The 23,915-nt window shown below is 42.7% G+C and overlaps 1 protein-coding gene across 6 annotated transcripts in view; it reads left to right on the plus strand.

The window, feature by feature from the left end:
• The first annotated feature begins 11,385 nt into the window (after nucleotides 1-11,385).
• Nucleotides 11,386-23,915, plus strand: part of PITPNM3 (PITPNM family member 3) — a 79,680-nt gene continuing 67,150 nt past the window's right edge. For 5 of the 6 annotated variants that reach the window (XM_084493524.1, XM_084493525.1, XM_084493526.1 and 2 more), the window contains exons 1-2: nucleotides 11,841-12,131; nucleotides 20,062-20,157. In XM_084493524.1, coding sequence (XP_084349650.1) covers nucleotides 12,110-12,131; nucleotides 20,062-20,157 — 118 coding nt within the window. In that variant the 5' untranslated portion in view covers nucleotides 11,841-12,109. Of the gene's footprint in view, nucleotides 11,593-11,840; nucleotides 12,132-20,061; nucleotides 20,158-23,915 lie in introns of those variants that run through there. The other variant, XM_084493528.1, reaches the window with a different exon arrangement.

Below are 23,915 nucleotides of genomic sequence, written 5' to 3' on the forward strand. Positions count from 1 at the left end.
GACTGAGCATATTTTTTAATTTAAGACAACTTCCATCTGAACCCATTTAGAATAGTCAGCACCCAAAGTTCAAGGGAGTACACGGCAGCTTTATAAGAGTCAGACTACCATACGTCTCAATGTAACATGACTGTCTGTCAAAGTAAATATGTTTTATCTCTTAAATCCCATGGTGCTGTGAGTGATATCCTCTGACTGTTGATGCCAAAGTGAGCTTTTATTGTGGATGAGATTGTGTTTTTTGGGTGCTTTCTTTAAGTTGAAAGAAAGCACCTGTGGAGGTGTATCTGTGGAGGGCAAAGGCCTTAGGTAGGAACCTTGATTTCATACTCTTCGGTCCTTCCTAAGAATTTAATTAATGGATTTTGTGCTGCATTATTTACAAATGTGAACTAGGCGATTTAGGAAGTTTCTACCCTGAAAAATTTTGTAGGGCTTCATGTTGATAAAATTGACTGCATATCATTATTTCTAAGGGACAAATCAGAAAAAGCTGAATAAACATTTTACATGTGCATAATTCTTGTCACAGGTTGATGGAGACTATATATGGGGCTGAAATGTGCAACTTCATACCATTGCAGGTGTTAACTGTGCATCTAGTGAGCCATGTTAACTGACTGGGCTCTTGTTTAAAGCAGACATGCATCTGAATCCATAGCTTTTTAAGCTAAGTACTGGGGAAGTACAATAAGCAGTTTCAGATTCAAAATGTATTTTAATGGTATAGATAGTGAAGAACAGATTTTCTTCAAACCTGTGCTGTTTCTCATTGCTGAAGGTCTTTAGAAACAGGTTAGATATCCAAAATGTGCTTTTCTACCTGGTAGTGCACAGAATTTCCCCATGGATCTGTAGGATCTTCACAGGCCTGTTTTGTCTTGATTCTTTATGTGCAAGTTTCTTCAGTGCCTGAGCTGTGAGATGGACAAAACCAAAACAGGACGGAAGAATTTGGTGTTATATACCTGTTTGTATGACTCCATTAAATGTCAGTTACTGCAGTCACATATAGCTGAAGTAGTTCTAAAGTTCACAGAGTGGTTCAGTGATGTAAGTGACAGCAGAAGCACATCAGAGCAGTTTGGTGCAAGGGTAGTGCCAGACCCTGAGTGCACCAAGGTGTTGATGTGGTCATTTCCCAGCTGGTGTTGTGGGCAGCCAGGGATGATTCTGGAAACCCTCTGTGAGGACCATGAAGTGCTCATTCAAATTCTATGAGCAGTTCTTGCAACTCCTGAAAATACGCAATCTACTTTGTAAATATTTAACTGTAGAAATTAGAATGGCATGCTTCTGGGAGAGAGGTAGTTATGGCAACGGTGTTTGCATTACCAGTGCTTTGAAGAACTACTTTTTTTCTGTTAATGCTGGACCTAATTCAACTGCCATTAATGTCAATGTAAGAACATAACTGAGCGCCTTCTGTTTGGTTTGCTTTATCTCTGGGTTACTCTTGGAAGCTAACTTTGCACATCCTCTTTCTCTTTGGACTGCTTTCTTCCCACCAGGAAAAATAGGTGGGTTTTTTTGTTTGTTTGTTTTGTTTTTTAGATTTTTTTTTTAAACTTCTTCACCACCAATAGCAAAAGGGGTTCCATGTTCATGATGTATGTGCTAGCCAACTGTCAGTCAAACAGAAGATCTGCTTCAGTATATTTGTTCAAGGCATATTCTTGAAGTATATAATAACTTTCAAGCATATTTTTCCTCAGAAGACCCCATGTTATCTCTTGCAGCACGCTTGGAGTGCTAGATTGGTTAGGTTTTAAACTTATTTTTTAGGATGGTAGTCTGGTCTGAGAGAAAAGAAACAGGCTGAAGGACAGTGGTCCTAGCTGGTCATTTGTCATCTGTTTCCATGTACTTCACCTGTGTGTTTGTGTCTGCCTGTTACCTCTTGCATGATAGTTTGCAACATGTAGGTAAAAAGGGGTGCCTCAGTTGACGCTCCTAGCCCATGGAGGGAAGCATCTGACCATTAGTGCTCCTGAGCACTATTGTAATATTAATGTGGAACAGAGGTTGGGCTGGCAGAACCTGTCTTCTGAAAAACCTTGTTGATCACAACTGAAATAAATGCAAAGCAGGATTTCAAGTTGTAGGTATTACTCTATACAGAAGGAAATATAACCTAACATTCAAAGTTTAACAATTACTTTCACTCATTCAGTGGAGATGATGTCTTCCTTTCATGGTTGTTCCCTTTCACCTTTTCTCATCAGGAAGATGTCCCTTCTCATGGATTAAACTCAGTCACTGCTGCTGAGAGATATTTTTCAAGGACTGATTTTTAATATTTTTGTTCTTAAATACTCTTAAGCAGCTTCCTGATTTGCCAAGGTGTTTTTGTACTTACATAACTTTTAAAGCAATTATTATCAGCATGGGTGTAAGAATTTCTGAATTCAGAGCTAATTCATGAGCTACATGAGCTTTCCTTCGAACAAATTCCTACTTTTCCACATGTGTGTAAATCTAGCTGTAGATTCCAGCTTTAAAAAACAGAATGTGGTCTCACAGCATCAAGGTTGTAGTCAGTGCTGTCCGTTGCTTCATTGTTCCTTAATGGGGATTTGTATCTTCAATCTAGCTGTGTCAGAGGCACACACAAGAGGAAGGTTTCACCATGACAGACTTGGTTCATACCCAAGAGGGTGTTGTTGTGCCCAGTGGCTCAAGGGGCCAAGACGAAGCAATTTCCTAGTGGCCAAGGAGAAGGCAAGAGCCCACAGCTCTGTGCAGGAGCAAAGGAGCTGGGTGGGTTCCACTGGCTGTAGCGGCAGTGATTCTGGTGCTACTGGTTTCAGCCTGTATGAGAAGGTGACGGAGGTAAAAATGCCTTGGTGACTGCTGCAGCTTGAGACTGCATTGGGCTATGTCCTTGCTGTTTCTATGTGGCTCATAGGAGGCATTGCATGAACACCCTTTTTGTTTCTTTCTAAGAGCTGGGAAAGCTGCCTGGCTAGGTGGGAAGAGCCTGCCTGTAAGGCAGGATGTGCTCCAGTGGGAGGATTGAGAATGGTCCCTCTTCTGAGCTGTTTCTGGAGCAGGCCAGCTCTCTGGAGGTTACTGAAGGTAGACTGCCTACAGGGAATTAATGATCCAACAGACTGCAAGATTAGTATGAAAACCAGGGGAGGAAAGAATAGGAATAATGAGAGAGAATGATTTGTGTCTGACTAGCTCCTAGTCATCTGCAATTAGCTGTTTAATCTAGGCAGATATTATTTTTTTTCAGGATTTAGACAATACTTTTTTTTAATGGCTTTAAGCAATGGTCTTACAGCCCCATTTTATACCTGAAAAGCTCTGTGGAGCCAGAATATGGTTCACTGTGGTGATTTTTGAAGCTGCTAGATGGTCCTTTGAACCTCTGGATAAAATCAGTAAGGACTGAATGTCACTGGTAGCTTTTTGTTTGTGTTTCTCTCTCATTCCCTTAAGGATCTCTTTCAGTGTTGTTTCTCATAATCCCATTATGTAAACCTGACACTGAGCCAGCCTGTGTGTTTGGGAGTAGATGCAGCCCTGACCTGAAAGGACTGGAGCAGCATAACAGCAGCCTGTTTTACAGGAACAAACCTGCAGGATTGAAAGCACCCCCAGATCCCTTCCTGCTGAGCAGCTATTCAGCCACTCATCTCCCAGTCTGTACATCTGTCCCAGGTGCAGAACCCAGCATTTTCAGTTGTTGAACTTCATGCCATAGATGATTGTCCAGTTTTCCAATTTATCTAGATACCTCTACAAGGCCTCTTGTCCCTCCAGGGAGCCAACAGCACCTTCCAGTTTAGTACCATCAGCAAACTTGCAGGAGTTGAATGCATCCTCACTTGTAGTTGGACAATTTGTCCAGAAAGATGCCATAAGAGATGAGCTCAAAGGCCTTACTGAAATCCATAGAGACTATGTTCACTGCCTTCCCTTCATCCACCAAGCAGGTGACCTTATCAAATCCAATTGTTCAGGCAGGACTTGCCCGTGATGAACCGATGTTGACTACATCTGATACCAACTTTATTCTTTAACTGCCTTTCATTATCCACCAGGATAATCTTCTCCATAACTTTAAATGATTTTTAAATGTGGGATTTTTATATGTGGCTGAAATCCAAATGAAATATTACACTTCCTAAAATGGTCTGTTATCTTTTAATTGGGAAAATAAACTTATTCTGAATATGAGTCTAAGCGGCATCAGTTAAACTAATGGTGAGTCTGCCACTGCCATCCCATTCTTGTCTTTCTTCTCCTGCTTCTGCAACAAGCCCGAGTATTTAGGCTGAGGAAAAAGAGGCAAACAGGAGTAGACTAGCAGGAAGGAGACAGAGAACAAGTAAACTTCTTTAAAAGGAGAAAGAAGAAAAGAGGGGTTGCTCCTGTTGCCAGGACTTCAAGTGTGGATTTCTAGCCACCTCAGGTGCATATACTTAACAATGATTATATCAGAAGCAGGTGGCACTCCATCAATGTCAGTTATTTTTAAACCTCCTAAAATCCACGTAGTAACTATCTCTTTTTCCTTCTTCTCCATCTTCCTTTTTTTTTTAACTCACCATAGCAATTCCTGTCCCTTTTTGAGCTGGCATAGAAGAAATAGCCCACAGTATTAATAAAATATAAATAGCATTGTTCAAATGGACGCATGCTGAGATGCTAGTATGACAGGAGTGTGAGCAGGATTTATAAAAGTGTGTCTGGGCTAGACATCCACAAGCCTGGCTGGGTACCATTGGCTGTGACCTGTGGCAGTCAGGCTGCTTTGCAGCATCTCTCCGAGAAGCTGTGTGGGCAGCATGCCCTAGTCAAGATTAGTATGTGCCTGAGAAAGCCAGGGGAAATTGAGGTTGGGTATGCCTGTGGAAACAGCTGCTGCACTGGAGAGCAGGAATGCTCCATAGATGCTTCTAAAAATTCTGGTGCTACTATCTCTCCCTTTCCCCTCAGCATTTCAGTGAGGAAACATGTGACTAAAACCAGCCTACTGTTTAAAGCACCAAGACAGCAGGGCTGTCTGATTACTCTGTTAGCATTTTGTTTTTGTTCTGAATGTGTACAGGCTTTTTTTTTTTTTTTTTCTTTTTCCTTCCAAATACCCAGTCCTTCAGTTAGTAAAAAAGATGGATTTAGGATCAAGTTTCATCAATCAATATTCTTGTATTTGTCATAGTCCATCCTTCTGCTGATCTTTTCTAACATTCTGCTCTACTATGGACTAGTAATCAGGCTATGGGAAGAAGGCTTCCTAGCAACACATTAAACCACTGTAACAATACTTTAGAAAAAAACAGGTTGCCTTTACAAAAAATGACATTGGGAAGCTGATAAGAGTTTTCCTTGCAGAAAGAATAGATGTTCTGTGCTTATCCACTGAAATAGAGAGACCATGCAACTTTATCAGTCTTCCTCTTTCTATAATGGAAAAATCAGAAGGGGATCAATAAAACAGAGCAAATACCAGTACCGTTGGAGATTGGAAAGTGGGTTATTCTTTAAGAGTAGATTAGATAGGGAAGGCACAAGAGGATGAAATCTGAGCTATTCTATACTGGAAGACTGAGATATCTAACCAGCAAGATTATAGTAAGAGAGAGACATTATACAGCCATGGCAAATCTTGTATGTTATGTGGTAGATGTTGATTAAGTTTGCCTTCTCTGTGTGGCTGCAGCAGTCTAGAGGAAACTTGTACCCTTAGGTTCACTTGCTTCTGCTCCCTCTCAGTTTGGTATTTGGAATGGACAGGAAAGGCTGTTGCTTCTAAAGAACTATTTCTGCAGCACTACCAGGTATGAAAAACTCAAGATTATGTGGGACCTTTTCTGTAGGGTCTGGAGCATATCTACGTGATCTCATCTGTGCCTGAGGAGTCATTGTGAGCTGTATTTCTGTCTCATCTGGAACTGGAAGCTGATTGCTTTGTTGTCAGCAAGTCTCTCCCTTGTGTTAAGGAATTGTAAACAGTGCAGAGAAAACAATCTAGATTAAAGTACTGAGTCTACAGTGTGATAACAAGGAAATATAAGATATAAACTATTTAGTTATGAAGTCCTGCTTAAATCTTGTGGTTTTAACTCTTACCAATTTTCTTTACCCCTGCTTTTTATGCCTTCTGTGTTCTTCCTCATGTAGCTACCAATACTGGAGTGCACTGGAGCTAAAAGAGCAACTACCATTTTTCCTTGCCTACATCTTACGAATGCCTCAGCCCTGATATTGCTGATCACTCCAAGTCTGCTCCTACTCTGATGGACCTTTAATTGGACAGGCTCTGGATGTTGAGAATACCTGAGGCAGGAGGAAAGAGCATCTTTCAGGTCAGAGCTTACGAAGAGGGTAACAGATGGGGGACTAACTATTTCAGGACTGAGCCACCCTCAGCTCTTGTTTCTTCATCTGTTGACAGCTGTCTTGGCCATTAGTTGGACCCTGCTTCCCTGCAGAGCAAGAACTGTGGTAGTGTTAGCAGAGCTCTCATTACCAGGCCCAGGCATTTGTCTGGCTGTCTTATGCCTGATATGGACATTTCACAGGCATGCATTCAGCTCCAGCTGAGCAATTCTGGTATCGATCAGTGCAACCTTAGTAATAAGGGCTGTATGAGGCAGGACTTGTGGTATCTGGGATTATCTTGAGCTAGCAGCAACCAGGCAACACCAACCCATGTACTTCCCTGATAGTGAATTTCCTGTACCTTGGATAAAATCTTTGCTGGGACAAGTTGCACATCCATTGCTGTCTTCTACTGTGCCTCTGTAGGTTATGATTTTGTCCCTTTGTTTTTTGGCAGAATGCTGCTCTCTTCTAGTATGCTGGGCTTTGACATATCTTGTCCTTTTTTATTTTTCATTTATTTATTTATTTATTTATTTATTTAAATTTTGCCTGTATGTGACATATAAACAGTGCAGAGAGGCCTCTCAAATGATTTAAAATTATGTTGCCAAGATTCACCATCCCAAGACTTGTTCTTGGATCTTGGACAGCTTCTCTGGCTGTTTCACTGGTATGAGCAGCCACAGAGCAGGTGTATCTGCTGCCAGAGAATTTCTCAGTCATTCCAAGTAAAACAGCATAGTACAACCCATCTCTAGTGGGTGGCTAACATAAAACACTTGGCTGTAAGCTGTTCTACCATCCGCTGTTTTCTCTGATTCAATGTGGTGTCTGCTCCTTAGGGCTGCCTCTCAATTGCTGTGGTGACTGCAAGGATATAGGAACTGAGCTTAAAGTATTCTCCTGACCTTTGTTGCACCCTTCTCATCAGCTGCTTTGTTAGAGTCCACACATTGCTGTATACTGCTGATGGAACTGCACTCAGCATCACCACTTCTTGAAATAAGTAAAGACTATCTTCTGACTTTGGACAGACTATGTGGTGCATAGTGCACAGATCTCCTATTTCCCTTACTTCCTCAATATTTTCCTTGTTTGGCTCCAAAGGCTGCTTAAAACAGAATGATCCTAGTGTCTCTGGGCATAACTGTATAGAAGCCAGGCTTGAATTCAGTCAAGAAGACCAACCAAATGACCTTCAGCTTTGCTGCCTAGGCCATTAAGTGTATATCTAGAACCACCTTCCCTGCCCAATTTGAGACAGTTTGCCTCATTATGTGGAGAGCTGTTTCTCAAGGGGTCAATGATGTCAGTAGTTAGCATTCTTGTCTGAGCTCCCATCATCAGGTGGCTTTGTCAGAGGACACCTCTGTCTGACACATGGCACTGCCTATTTTGCCAGTCTATAGGAGATAGTATGCAAACCATGTTTTATACAAGGTTTGATTTCTATAGACATCTTGCAAGACTAGAAAACTTAATGATAGGGAGCACCCCTTGATATAGGCTGTGTCTTGAGAGAAGGCTCTCTGCTATATTGCAAGGAAAAGCACTTGATTTGCCATTAAATCTGAATGTGTTCAGAATTAAGAGAGCATGTATTCATAATTAGATTATTTTCTTAACAAGTACTTGGATATAGAAATATATTTGAGATATTCCAGTTTAGGTCACTGGCTGGTTTATATTTTTTACACTATTGTTTGGCTATGACTCTTGTAAAGGTTCAACAGGTCTCAGTAATACATGAAAAAAGCTGTGTGTCATCATGTACTGAAAGGATTTAGTTGCAATGCCTGGAGCTTTTGCAAGCCTTTAGAAGAAAGAAAAGTTCTGGAGGTTTATGTTTTCACGGGCTGGCAGTTGTCTGCTTTCAGTATTCAGAACAATATGAATTAATCTTTTCCCCTCAAGGGAGGCATTGTGGTTCTTATTGCCTTCAAAGGCTGCAGTTAACTGCCTGCTCTGGCAGCCATGCCAATGGAAAGCCTTTTATTTTTCCAGACTGCATCTAGCACAGTGCAAATAGCTGTTAAGGGTGAGTATGTGTTAGAACTGTGGTGTTGCTTATGAACAACAACAAAGTGTATGCTTTCTTACATCCAGAGCTACTGTGCAAAGGTCTAATTTCTTCCTGTCTTTTTGGAGAAGGATAGTGGGTAGGGGAGCAGCACATCTGCAATGATTCCAAGATGATAGGGTCTTGTGCGGGGGAGAATGGAAAACATGTTCTGTAAAAGTACATTCTTTTAAGCATAGTGCACTTTTATGATTGCCATAAAAGAAACTGTTGAACAATGACATCAGATGCTTATCCAATCTTCTTTCAATGGCTGGGTCAGATTCTGATTTTAAAATGTATTTTCACTACTTTGATTAAAGGTAAAGCTTGCTCTTTCATGTTATTAAGAGTCTACTTTATCTGAGCAAAGGAGAACAGTAAACAGATAGCTACGCTGACAGGGAAAAACAGTTTATCAAGCTGATACAGCAGTAGCATCTCCCTGATCCAAATTCCAGCCCTTGCCTACTACCATATTACACAAATATAGCAGCTTGGATGTATCTTGTTGTAGTGGGTTTACGCCATCATTGCAAGGTGTAAATTTGCTCTTTGTGGTGTAAGTTGAAAGGAGTTAGTTTTTTAATGAAGAACCTCTGAGCATGGTGGGCAGAGCTCTGGGAATGCACGCTTAGATTTCAGTGTTGCCTTCAGTCTTTTTACTTTGCTTTCCCCATCTGCAAAAAGTAGAGTAGAGGACAAAGAGGGAGAGGGAAATTTTACATTTATCTGATCTGATTACAGTATTCTTTGAGTTCTCCATAGAGTTCAAATGCTCAAAGGCATTTTAGATGAAAAGTCTTTCTTCCTGTAATATTAGCTAAATATTTCTGGAGCAGATATGATTTATTTATTTTTAAATAGTTTGCAAAGCTTGAATCTGATATAGATGTTAATGCATAAATTGTTGCATCTTGTGTTTTCTGCTTAAGAAAGAGACTGCTTTGACTTAGTTCAATACGTGCACTTACCCAGTAGATAGATAATACTATCCAAAAAGTCTTAATGAAAAAAAACAATGTCTCTACAATACGTTGTAGAGACAATCTATGTTAAATGGCTGCATTGTTTTGTGTCTGCATAAACTGCGTCACATCTCTAAATAGAAGAGCTATTCCAGGCAGGTTTTGTCCCTCTCTCTCCCAGTGAAGATTTGGGGAGCATGACAAAGGAATCACCTTCACTTTAATCTTGGTCTGGTTATTAAATTGAGCGCAGTTAATGAAGGACAGAGCTATTAAGATATTATGAGGTAACCATCTCATGGGAATCTCCCTGGTTGTTTCCTATCTGCAGACTAAGTTCTTCCAAGCCCTAGAAAAACTTCTCATTAAAAATTCTGCTCAGGTGATTATGAGAATCTGTTTTGGTGTGGCTTCCACATGGTGGCTGACGTGGGGACTATTAGCCTGATATATCTGGAAAGTTACTGTGGTTCACTTCAGTCACCATTATGAAACTGCTTAATGGCAGTTAGGATTGGGTGAATTCAGCTTCTCTTTGCTTATATTTTGTACATCCATGTCCAGACTGAATGCAAATATGGAAAGGACAAAGACTTTTCAAAAGGCTACAGTGCAAGTGGATCAGTGTCTGGTCTGTAATGAATATATCCCTGGGCATGCATCACTGATAGACTGTTGCTAGCGTGCACCTCCAGTATGGGTAGATTTCTTGAAATAATGCTTAAGTCATGCATAAATCTTATGTTGGCCTTCTACACAGGTGACCGCATCACCTCTGGAAATAGGAGATGAAGTTCTGCCCTTGCATACTCACTGTTGATTTCAGAGAAGTTGTGGAGGCATAACAGAAAGCAGAGCTTTGTGCATGTTTGCCCTCAATGTATAGCAGAGAGAAGACAATTGCTGCTGTTTATTCCTTTTATGCTGTTGTCATGATAGCTTTTATGATAAACTGCAAATGGATTTGTCATACATTTGATAGCTGTGGATAATCATGCATTTTCAAATACTTGTTAAAACTCAGTCTGTCTTTTGTTCTGTTTCCTACTCCAACTGGTACTGAGTTAACATACAATTGAAACAGATGTTTTTATCCCATTACTGGCCTGCTGCTTCCCAGATGTGAGGGTGGCAAGTCACATCTGTATAGGACAGAAACTGTTTGGAAAGTGGTGCGACTGTTACAGTAGGAAGCAACACTGAGTAGGGAGTTCCAAATATATCCTTGCCTTTCAGACATTCTCCCCTGAGCCAGCACTGATACTAGCCCCATGAATACATTCACAGCTTTTCTCTAGGATTGCTTTATTTGGCAGCTTATTGACACTACAGCTTCTTTGAGAAAGCAATTGTGTGGTCAAATCTTTTAAACATGACTTCATCTGAAACAGCAATGTGGCTCAAGGCCAAACTTTTCCACCATGGAGCATGGTCACCCATAGATGGGAGAACACAAATTATAATTAGCATACTTGCACTTGGCTTTGGAGGGTGAAAACTATGGGGAGTTGTGGCTATTCCACTTAAGCATCAAACAAAGCCACTTAACTGTCTCTGGGGTTTAAAACACTATTCTCAGTGGTACTTGCTCTGACTGCTTGAATGAACTGTTTAGCAAGATCCAAAGCAAACTATTTTTTTTACCTACCAAGTTGGTATTGGCACAAAGGCTGCAAGTTGCTTTAGGTCTCAGTTGCATTGTTTTCCTGGTTCTTCCTTTTTCTGCATGCTTCCTCGGGCAAACTTTTGTTTACCATGCTTTATTTTTTGGTGTTCTGACACACTGTAAATAAAATATAGCCCATCACAGGCTTTCTCCCTGCCTCCTCCCATTATTCCTCCAAGCTAGGCAGCCACTTCAGTCATTTCTGAAGGTGAGTTTCCCCCAGTTCTTGGGAGATCTGGAGAAGCAGACTTCTCTCTATTTTGTCCTTAATGTGCCTCAAGTGAGGGTCTTGAAGAGGGAGAAAAATAGTCCCGCCCCGGACATGCCCTAGCTCAACTCGCTCGGCAGCGTGCAAGCAGCTCTCCAACCGTGGACTTGAAAGGCCTTGCGGCAGTTTGGCCACTGCACTGGCACGGCCTGGCAGTCCCCAAGGGCTTTTTGCCGTTAAATCCGGACCAGCCTCCTGCAGGAGCTGTTTGTGCGGCCGGTGCTGCCGCAGCGACCGAGGCCCGTGCCGCCGGCCAGCCCCCGGGCGCTCCGCAGCGGGCAGCAGACCGGAGGTAACTCCGGGCGGCCGGGGACAGGGCGGCAAGGAAAGGCGGCGAAGGAGAGCCGCAGGACGGGCCGGCCGCGGGCACTGAGGGCGTCAGCTCCGAGCGGCGGCCGCTCTGGGCTGCGGCTGGGCGGGCCCTGTGGGCGGGCGGGCTTGGGGAGTCCCGCGGCCGCGCCTCTGCTCGGGCCTCGCCCATCGCCCTCCCGGCCGCCGACGAGCAGCCGCATCAGCGGGGCTGCCGGCCCGGCTCGGCGCCCGGTCACGCCCGAGCCGCTCGCTGCGCCTTTAACGGCGGCGGCTGCGCCGCGGCGGGTGGGCTGCGCGGGGGGGACGGGGCGGCACGGCACGGCACGGCGGCGCCTCCCGGTCGCGTCTCTCGGCGCCGCAGGCGGGTGGGCGGTGCGGGACCTCCGCCGGGAGCAGATGGAGCGGCGGGGCGCGGGGTGCCGGCGCGCCGGGAGGGCCCCGCGGGCGAGCAGCTGACGCGGCCGGCGACGGCTTGGCCGGGAGCGGGGAGCCCCGAGATGGCGAAAGCTCCGCGCCCAGGTGAGCGGGGAGCCCGCGCGGCGGGAGGGGCCGGCCCGAGGGGAGGGGAAAGGTGGGGGGGGGACGCTCCCCGCGCACCGGCCGGCCTCGGGGGCAGACCACGCTCTGTGCCCGCCGCAGGCCGAGCCGCTCCGAGCCGGCCGCCCCGTCGTGGCCCTGTGCAGGGTGCCGCGGCCTGCCCAGCCCCGTGCCGACCCACGGGACCGGTAGGCGCAGGCTCCCGTAAACGAGACCCGGGCGCGTTCGCCCGAGCAGGGTCCGCTCTGCCTTCGGCGCTCCTGTAGGCCCTGTGTCCGCGATAGCGGGAGTCCCGCGTGGGGCGTCTGCCCAGGCCGCTGGTGTCCTGCTGCCTGCCGGCTCTCCTCCTCGGCGCTGGGCTGGGGCTGTGGAGGGTCTCCCGGTTCCGGAGGCTGCACCGTGGCTGCAGCCTGCTTGAAGCGATGCTCGCTGCTGCCTGACGTGGGAGAAGCAGAAAGGGACGTGGCAGCCGCGGGCTCCTCTGAAGACAATAAAGACGTGCTTGTTTGGGTAGTACCCCTTCAAAGGAAAATGCAGATCCAGACTCACTTGTGCTTACTGGCTCACATGTTTTTGCTTTTGCTTCCCTTGGAGTCTGAGCAATTTGGAGATCAGTTTGCTGGACTTTGGGCTGGAGAGATTGAGAGTACTGTGCGGCAAAGCCATGTAAGAATCATAGAACCACTAAGATTGGAAAAGACTTCCAAGATCATCTGGTCCAAACATCACCACACTACCAATGTCACCCATTAAACTGTGTCCCTAAGCACTACATCCAACCTTTCCTTGAATACCCTCAGGGACGGTGAATTCACCACCTCCCTGGGTGACCTGTTCCAGTGCCTAATCGCTCTTTCTGAGAAGAAATGCCTCCTAGTTTCGAACCTGAACCTCCCCTGGCACAACTTGAGGCCATTCCCTCTTTTCCTGTCACTAGTTATTTGTGAGGACAACCCCCAGCTCCTCACACCTTCCTTTCAGGTAGTTGTAGAGAGTAATGAGGTCTGTCTCCCCTGAGCCTCCGCTCCACCAGACTAAACAACCCGAGGGCGCTCAGTTTCTCCTTATAGGACTTGTGATCCAAACCCTTCACCAGCTTCATAGCCCTTCTCTGGACATGCTCCAGGGCTTCAGTGTCTTTCCTTTGGTGAGAGGCCCAAAATTGGACACAGTACTCAAGGTGCGGCCTTGCTAGAGCAGAGTACAGGGGAACGATCACCTCCCTGGTCCCGCTGGCTACACTTCTTGATACAAGCCAGGAAGCTGTTGGCCTTCTTGGCCGCCTGGGCACACTGCTGGCTCATGTTCAGGTGAGTATCGACCAACACCCCCAGATTCTTTTCTTCTGCACAGCTTCCAGCCACTCTGCCCTAAGCCTGATGCCCCATGCTTGCTGGCAGCCACATCCCATGTAACACATGTTCGGTGCACGTGAGTGACCTTTGTCAGCTGGCAGAGCCCATGAGAAACCTCTTGCTGTTGCAGAAGTGTTTTTCTTCTTGGTTGAATTCTGAACCCATTACTTTTGGAGGTGACGGCCTAACTGTGCAATGACTAAATGCCTGTTGGTCTGTGTGTGAAACTTGCCTAGTGTTTGGTGCCAGTCCGTTTATCTGTCAGTGTAGCTTTACAGTTGCATGGTAGCATGACATCTAAAACCAAGTTATTTTTCCCAACAGGATTATTTGATTTTATTTTTTAATATTTCCCCAAGGTAGGCATGGATTGCAGGCAGCCCTGAGAAAAACAGCATTCAGGAATGTGAGAACATCAATCACTTTAGAAAATGGAAGTAGAGTATAGAACTAAATGATTGGTTTTAGTCTTTGATAGACAAAGTATTAATCAAAAGTGTAAAAAGTCACGTTGTTTTTTTGGGGCATTGGTTTGCTGTCCTTTTAACTTTGATAGGAAGAAGGATGTGGTGTTTTCACTTCGTGGTAGTTTGGTAGCTTTATGTTGTCACTGCTTTTTGACTTAAGGAAATGCAAGAACCATCCATTCACAAAAGAGCTCTTTCAAAACATATCTGACGTAGGAGCAGAGCAAATGTGCAGCTTGTAGAAATGGAGCCTATGGAGTTACCTACATGAGCAAGAATATGCACAAACAAGCAAATGTTGTGGCTGTTTTGCCTTGCAGCCATGAGCATTTCTGTGGCCTTGTCGTAAATGCAAAGACCGTAATTCTATGAACCACAACATCTGGTTGATCAGTTTTGAATGGCACATGTGCTTATGATGGGCTTTTAGAGGCAGTAATCTTGACTTGTTTGAGTAGCCAGATCTCACCTATTGGACGTAAGGTCTTAAGCAAAATCCCTGCAAAGAACTTGCTAGGGCACTTGCAGAACTGTAGGTTGCCGACCACATTGGGACAACTGCAGCTCGCTACCTGGCATGTCCCTGTGGGTGGTGTGATATCTGTTCTTAATCTTTATTTCCTTGTGTAACAGACAGCAGTGACTCAAAAATGCCAGATCCTTCACAGAAAGCAAAAATGTCTGCACTAGGAAAGTACTTTCAGATGTGATGCAGGCAGTCCACCTACAGTCATTTCAGGGAAAGGTTAGAGAATATTCATATGTTCCCTGGTTTTGAGGAGTGAGTTTGGAGGAGGTGGTGAAGCTGCTAAGAAAAAGGGTAAAGTTAATTTCTGCTGTGGGAGATCTGGCATCTGAAGCATCAAGAAACAGCTCTAAAAGATGTACTGTATTTATAGGAAAGCTTGATCTAGGATTTGGAGCGTGAACCACCATGTTCAACCTCCTCTCTGTTCTTTCATCTCATCAGTAATGCTATAAGGTGCAAGACAGAAAATGCCACTGGTACCTTAAAATAGGGGATGAAAGGCCTGCATGGCTTAGCTTCTTTTTTTTTGTGGTTGTTGTTGTTTTGTTTCCTGTGCTCGGTGAACAAATATATGCCTGTCCATACCATCTGTTGCAGAACTGTCAGTTGAAGGATGTACAGAGTAGGTAGCCAGGGACTTGTCATTGCTAAAGTGCTATTAGTAGAAAGGCACTGAGTGAGGAAATAGGAGAGAGAAATTGGTTATATTGGGTACTTAGCCCACAGTGGTGTCTGGACTGTTTCTCCAATTAGCCCTTTCACTTCTTAACATGGGAACTTGCATTTCACACGGACATTTTCTGCCTTCTATCTGTGTATTTGTAGTGTATCTGTGGCTGAGTCAACTAGGCTCTTCGCTCTCCCTTTTATTTTTTATGTAGGGACAGGTGCAGCCACTATGAGAATAAATGGGTGCCCAGGCCCTTTGCTGTTTTTAGCTTTTCTGTTGTCCATCCAACACTATCTTCAAGCTGCTTCTCTTCTCCACTTCTTGTCCCAAGCTGCTTACTTTCTGATGATTTCATTCTGCTGTTAATGCTTCCCTTCAGCCCTCAATTCTTGCCTGTTTGTATCTGTCAGCCCTTTCCGTGCCTGTTAGAAACCCAGTCTTAGTACCCTGCCTCTGTCAGCCCAGGTCTGCTCTCAGAGAAATTCTGTTTACATCTCTTCTCTGGGCTTCAGTTTCTCTGATAAACATAATGACTTTGCTTACTCTAGACCCCTGCTTACTTGATTCCTCTTTCAAGATGACCATTTTTTAAAATTCTTTTTTTTCCCCACCTACATATTCCTGCCCCCTTGCCTTTCATCTTCTTGCCTGTTAAACCAGGATCTTGCTCCTAATTCTTGTTGTCGAAGTTCCCACTCCTGTCCACTGTTTAATTTTTCCTGATTAACCCCCCTTCTGTCCTCTTTCCAAAGTGCCAGCAATACTTCCACATCTGCAATTCATAGGACTGTAAGCATATGCAAATTACAGAAGTGCCTGTACTGGGCGTGCTGCAAGTTCCTGAATGCAAAATGTAGTTTGATCTGGTGCCTTGCTGACAACAGGGGGAATCTTGTATATCTCCACCTCTTTTCTAGGCCAGCTCACAAGCTTCAACAGCTCTTCTGCAGTCTTGTTCTGGGAACAAAAGAGGTGGAAAACTTCATTATTTTAAAATTTTGGAACATTTCTGCTAGATTTCCAGGCTCAACCACAGGGGCATGTGAGTGCTCTCCCTCGTGGGAGGAAGGCAATAAGATCATATCCCTTGTAAGCAGCTACCATTTAGACTGGTTGGAGCCCCACTGCCCACTCCCTTATTGGCCTTCCTTTCCACTTTGGCCTCCCACTCCTTTGTTTGCCCCTCCAGCCCAGCTCTTTATTTTCCTCACCAGCTTGACCTGCCAGTCTGATTTTCCTCTCCCATTCTCCCATGACACTCCACCTCTGGACTCCTGATATTTCCTTGGCATTGTGCACTCTCCCCCTTGGCCTCCTGCACCACTTCAGCCTCCTCATCTGACCAACCACCTGCTCCATCCTGGACTCCTGCTCTGGCCACCTTCCATCGTGTGTGAGGGCTTTCTTTGAACATCAGTTTTTACCCTGGAATAATTGGAGGGAGTATCCATATCTCCCTCTTTCTTGCCTGAGCTCTTGAGTCCAAGGAGGGCCTCCAGTAGTTAACATTCACATATTTTAAAGTACATCTTCAATTTCATGTTTGCTAAAGAAGAAAGAAAACATAACTAGAAAATAACAGTGGGTAATTTTAACCTCCAGTAAGACTTAACTATGTAGTCACTAGGTAACACTGTGTGGGTAGTTCAGTTAAATCACTTTTTGGGTAGGCAGGATGCATCTGAAACCAGCAGAACAGAAAGAAGTATTATGCAACAGCAGTCAATGTCAACAGCAACGGTCATTCCATCTACCCAGCATCTCTTTGCAAATGGAAAAAACAACTTGTGCTTTTTAATTTTAAATTTCTAGCCAGATCCAGAAGCCAGGCAACATATTTACTGTGTTAAATAATACCTCCAATGTAAATCAAGCAGAGCAACACTTTCACAAGACAAAGGGATCTGAGTTTAAGTGTATGTTTGAGTTTTGCTCTGATGAATTAACTACCTTTAATGTAAAACAGTGGTCAATTAATTACTGAAATATTAAAGCAGTGGTCACTTTAATATTCTCCGTTTCAAGGTTGTTGTGAACATTCTGCATTGCTGCTAAGGTGTGAATTGGGCAGTTCTGCAGAGTTCTGAATGAGCTGCCATATGTTTTAGGTGTTACATATTCACTAGGGTTCAAACCCCTTGCCTTCTTTTTCCCCCGTGTACTACAGCCTAACAAAAAAATTCTGTCAACTGTATCCTCACACAAATCAGTTGTTTGATGTGATAATGGAAATCAAACACTATGAAATTAGAATGGATGTTGGCAATAAACTACCAAGAATCTGTAAAGTACTTGTCATTGCTTTTCTGAATCACAGTGTATAATGCAAAAATGAAATTGAATTTCAGTAATGTAGAGACAACTATGAGTACCATTTGATCTGTAGTAGTGCATAGTCGTATCTATTCATTGGGAGGAAGATGGGAAGGAGTCCCAATAAAAAGCATTTTCACCTAAGATGCAGTAAAAGAGGTCTCAGGTTGTGGCCTTTCAGTGAAGTTATTACTAAACTAAGAAGCATGAGAAGAAAATATTAAACATCTTTAGCCAAAAGAATGGAGGTACCTTACTAACAATGGGAAGGTCAGAAAGTTTATTGCTATTTGTTTCTTCCTCTGATCTCCACACCTTTCCCTGTAACAGTCAGGCTAATATCTGCAAGTCCAAGTTCACATAAAGAAGGGCCTTTTCTGTGCTCATTTCTTCAAATGTGACCTTCATCAAAACTTCTGTACTGACTTAACTATTTCAGAGGAAATGTGTATCAACATGAAACCCAATGAATTAAAAATAATCAACAAAAAAAAAAAACACACAACCAAAGCAACAACAACAACAAAAAAAATCAGAATGGAAACTGAAATAGAAACCAGAAAAATCAGGTATAGGATGGGGAAAGTACTATGAATTCCTGCAACGTTAATGGTTCTACTGATTTCAGTTGGATTAAATATGTGCATAAAATTAAGTATTCAGATGACATCTGGCAGGATTATAGTCTGTATTGGCACATATACCTGGCCTAGAGTCACAAGTCTGTTAAAACTGTAATTTAACCACGCAGTTTTATAATGAGGTGGTTGCAGCTGTGAGAGTAGCTAGAGGAGATGAGAAGCTTCCAATTTGTTAGTGTCGTAGTTGGCTCAAACACAAGTGTTCTCTTTAGGATGCAAGGAAATGGCCTCAAGTTGTGCAAGAAGAGGTTTAAGTTAGATAGTTGTAGGTATTAGATATTTCAGACATTGTGCTTAGGGATGTGGTTTAGTGGTGGACATAGTAGTGTTAGGCAATGATTAGACTTGATGGTGGTTTTTTTTTGTTGTTGTTGTTGTGTTTGTTTTTTTTCTTGCTGGCATTTCTATTCCTTGTACCTTCTCCCATCAATGCCAGTCCAGTCTGTAAACTGATCAGTGGTTGGTGCAATCTTAAGAGTGGTGCATTAGTTTACAATTAAAGTGTATTAGCCTGTCTGTATTCATGCACATGTCCTGCTCTGCAACAGAAAAAGTAAAAGTTGAATTCGCTTTCCACCAAGTTAGAACCATACAGGAGTGTAAACAGAGAATTCAGCTTCTCTGCACACTACTGCCAGATCTGCTTTGGTCTTCTTACTAGCTGTTACTGTGCCTATGTGCTCAGGGCAAACACAGTCAGCTGCCTGTGTAACAGGTGAGTGTAGCAACCTGCGGTACTGTGCAAAAGAAGGCAGTTTAGATAGGAAGCTTTGCTTCTGCTTCTTCTAGAGGAAAAGACACAATGCATTTCTGTGGACTGTCTGCTGTGTGAAAATATTCCCCTTGTCTCCTACTGTCAGTCTGGTGTGTTGCCTAAACAGCCTCTGGAAACTAGTACATGTGCCTCTAGTTCAGCTACTGTGAATGAATTGCAAATTACTGATGTAGTGGGTTTCTGTTAAACTCATTGCATTTATAGATAGCTTCCCCATTCTCGGAAACTCTGGTACTGAACAGCTAAAATGAAATGTTAGCTGCTGCCCTGCTTGTAAAAATTGCTGAAGTCTGGCTGCTAAGAACCAGTCAGCAAATCTGGTATTTGAAGAGAAAGTTAATTGACTTAGAAGGAACAAATGTCATCACCAAGGAGGTAGTCTGTATTTTGAAGTAGGTCTGCTCTTTTCCTTCTCCGAAATGAAATAATAGAATATGCAGCAGTTGACACTGTAAATGAAATCAATGAGTCCAGGCAATGCCAGTGTTTAATGCAATCAGGGGATGTTAATAGAGTCCTATGAGGATGGCTAATGCTAAGCTGTTGGCACAGAATGAAGCAGACTGAGTAAGACTAATGCACTAGGGCAATGCAATTGCAGTCCAGCCAGCAAATAAATACGGGTGTGAAGAACTGCAGCTAGCTTGCACAGATTTCTGCTGTTGACTGTGGCTGTGTTTAAGTTGCTTCTAAATCTAGAAGCATTCCTAGTGCAGTATTATAAAACTGGTGCTGCCAAGGGCTTTTTTGGTGGCCAGAATTTTCCCCTGTGGATTTGTGATATTTTTCCCTGCCTTCCATTCACATTCTGTGTCAAAACTCCAAGGTTGCTGGAGGCACAAGCTTTCTTTGTGGGGCCAGCACTGTTATTGATTATGAGTCAGGCTAGTTGTAGTTCTTCTCCAGGAAGCTGCTGTTTAATTGGATTTTTATTATTATTATTATTTTTTTAATATTGCTGCTACAAAGAGTAAGAAAATAGCATTCAGAGTGTATCTGGAAAATTCTGGCTGTCTTTTTGAGATTAAAGTATGTGTCCTGACCAAGTGGATCCTCTTGAGCCATCTACACAAGCTGTTAGTTAATGTATTTTTTTTTCTTTGAAGCCTGGAGCTCAGGTGAGCATTCCCTTTGGTTAATGTGAGTCTCTCTGTATTTCCAGCTGGTCTGCGCCGATTCAGTGGTGCTCAGTGGCACATGCAGAATGTCCTCAAAGACTCTGTGGAGAGCTCCGATGATGAATTCTTTGATGCGCGAGGTCAGTGCACGCTTTTGTCCTCCTCTCCTCATTCTTTCCAGTTTTGCAGCAAGTAGTTGAGCTTCTTTAGGAATGGACTGACAACGTTGTCCTCAACTGACTGAGATATAGAAGAAAAAAATAGAATAAGATCTTGTTACAAGGATTTATGAGTGGGCCTAAATTTATGGGAGATTGGTGAAGTACTGGTGTGGATGAATGAGCTGCATCTGGTGTCAGAAGAAGCATGTCTGCAGAAGTCCATAGCTTTGTGGGGTCTCTTGGGCCCAGCTTGTTTACAGGTCAGGTAATATATGATGTTAGAGTTAAGTGCTCTGTTTTATAGCTCTGATGATGGCCATGAGTGTCTGTGTTACTGATGGCCAGCCTTTAAAATTCATGGCCTAGATTTTCTACTGGCAAAATGTTGACTGATGTGCCTGGAAGTTCTGCTTGTTCAAGAAGCAGCAATATTTTAATGTTTGTGGTTTTAATCAGGAGAATCCAAAATACAACACTCCCTGTGTATCTAATGAGACCCTGAACTTTGGCATCTTTTTTTAAGGTGCCAAGTTTCGTTCTGAAGTGAGAGTAGAGGTTGTAGTTTGTGTGCATGCACAGTGCAAGATGGAGAGTCTAGTTTTGCTTTTGTTTGTGTGACCCAAACCTAATGCTTTTCTGATCTATTTCATTTGCTTTTCTGAAGAGAATAACCCATAGGAGAGAAATTATTTTGCTACTACTTTGAAATACAGCTATAGGATCTTTCATAATGTGAGCTATTGTGGTCGTAGTTACATCCTCATGTTACCTGGAAGTCAGGGGTAAAGGGTAATGGAATAAACTTGTAGAATGTCATTTATCTTTTGTGGAAAGTTGGATTCATTAAGTACTTAATACCAATATTAAGTATTTGGTCAAAGGGAGAGGGAATATCATATCCCTCCCCTTCCATATTTGTTGAGATTTCTCTTCTAGTTTAAAGTTAACCTAATCCAAACTGGAAAACTCAACTGTCCCATGGGGAATTTGGTTTCGGTTTGGGTATGCTTTTTATTTTTAGTTTGGTTGTTTCAGATAACGGCATGCTTAGCAGATGTTCTGCTGATTTCTGAGTGCAATAAAATTTGATGCTTTGCAAAGGAAATGGATATATTACTTCTGATAGCTAAGATTGTCATTGAGTTTCTCCATCTGCTGGATTTTCTCTCTATAATAAATATAATTTCCCAGCATTCTGTTTTTCTTGAATGAGACCTTGTTCTGTGGAAATACATTTTCTTTTATGGGACTGCTTTGGCTTCAGTGTCATTGCTGTTTGGGTGTCTGGAGATGCATGGTGGTACTGAAAATGGTAGTAAGTGCTTATAAGGCAGTATTTGGCATTAAATGTCTGCTGTGATGCAGTGTATTCTGTATTTCAGTATGTTTTTTGTTTCCTTTGTGGGTGGGATTGTTGCAGGAATGGTTGGCAACCAAACATGGCCACATCTTGTGTTTTCATGTTGGCATAAGCCTGAGTTGAAATTCAGCATAGAGGAGCTGTTTTGTCAGGGTTTATTAGTTGCTTTAAAAATGCATGGGTAAGAGGAGAACAGTGAAAACTAAACAGCTTTTTCTGGGGAGATCAGCTCTGTGCTCTTGACTGGTTTGTAAGATAGCTTTGAAGAAGATGCATCTTGCTGCATTATACTGATCTCACTCCACCAGGGGAAAACCCCAAAACTCTGAACCAACTGATAAATCTCTGACTTATTTCTGTGAGACTAAAATTGCAATATTATTTTCCAAAACAAACTGTTTCTAGACAGATATAATTAGTATTAGCCTTATTATAGAATCATAGAATCACAGAATGGCTTGGGTTGGAACGGATCGTAAATATCATCTAACTCCAACCCTCCTGCCATAGGCAGGGATGGATCCCACTAGTTCATGCTGGCCATGGCCCCATCCAGCCTGGCCTTGAACACTTCCAGGGTTGGGGCATCCACAACTTCTCTGGACACGCTGTTCCAGTGCCTCATACAGTGAAGAATTTCCTCCTAATGTTTATGATAGTTATTAGTAAAGTACCTGCAAGGTGTTTTGTGTTTTTGTTTTGTTTCGTTTTGTTTTTGTGTGGATTCTCTTGGAAACAAAGTTAACGGTTAATAAATACCACATTTGTGATACGATGTGAATGGTAGCATTGCTGTTCACAGGAGATCTTGTAACTACTGTCTAACCTAGTTCAAGTTCAGTTGAACTCAACTTCCAGTTATTTTTGATCTAAAGTTGTCGACCAGATGAGAACTGACCAACCATTAAAATATCTTCTTCATCATTCCTTCACTGAGTGCAATAAGTTTCTAAATCAGACTGTGGGGGCACTTTTAACAGGGATACAAAACCCTTTCTTCCCTCCTAAGCATGTAACAGATGTTACAATCCAAAATCTGCTTACAGCTCTACTAAAGATCAAAGAGGTGGCATGTAATACAGCAGCATCATTTTTTCCAGATGAATTTATTTAGTCTGTTTAAAAACTTTGGTTGTTATTTCTGTTTTCTTAAATTGATCTTTAGAGAACTGGCATCTGTATTGCTGTGTTCATAAAAAGAGGAAGCCGATAGCTATGTGCTGTGTATTTCAAGCCAGGCTTTGCCTGTGCTTTGTCAAGGTTCTTAATCATGAAAGAGGCTATGGTAGCTTTCTGCTATTTAAGTGTTGCTTTTAATTTGCTGCATCATGCTCTCCTGAAAATAGACCCACTGGTCTAATTTATTTAATTTTAAACTGCTCTGCTGAGAAACTTGCATATTATTTGACAGTGCTGCCTTGAACTAAAGTGGAAGTTTGGAGGATCTAAATGTTTCTCAGCATGAGCGTGTTCAATGGCAACAGTGGGATGTAAAGTTCTGTTGTGCTTAGAAAAAAACTCTTTATGTATGATGATGCTGTCCCTCATTCACTAAAGTACCGACATCTTAAGAAAAGACTGTGTTGCAAAAATGTGTACTGAATGTCTTAATGTTAAGAAATTAATCTTTGCCTGCCTCGGTGTTTGTTTCCCCCTGCTTAGTGAGTTTAAATATTAGTGGCAGACACTTCTGTAAGCAGGTCGTTTTCCATGTGATACATTCATTTTTGATGATGTATGAATAAATTTCTAGAGTTACCAATAATAAATGTGTGATTTACCATCTGTTTGAAAGAGACCAAGTGATTGCTTCTAGTACTACACCCACGTCTGTGATATTAGAGCAGTTCTTAGTCTTCTGGTGTTTGCAATCTATGGACACCATGTGCAGCCTTGCATCACCTTCACTGCTCACAGGACTTTCCAAGGCACAAAGATAGGTATTAAAGTTTCCAGATATTTCAGTGCAAACTGTGTGCAACAGTCTTCTCAACATCCCTGTTCACAAATCTTTTTTAGCTGTTGCTTAAAACCAGATAGTTCTATTCGTGGTTACGGTGAATTAGCTGTGTAATTTAAAGCCAATAAAGTCTCTTTTATAAATGGCAAATTTGATGCTGGAATTGAGTTGTTCCATAGCAGATAAAATACAATCATGACAACACCAGTTTAAGTATTTTAAAATACATTTTTGAAACATCATATACTTTTATTATTGATGACTGTGATGTGCTGTGAATTTACCCAAAGAGTGATAAAATGTGATATGTTTCCCATTTTGTTCAGTGCAGATGATGACATTTTTGTATGAGCAATAATTTAGTAGCATATCAGATTGACACAATGAATGTGAGAAGAGATATCCTCTTCCCAGGGT

This window comes from Aythya ferina (assembly GCF_964211825.1).
Source record: "Aythya ferina genome assembly, chromosome: 19".
NCBI classification, from domain to species: domain Eukaryota; kingdom Metazoa; phylum Chordata; class Aves; order Anseriformes; family Anatidae; genus Aythya; species Aythya ferina.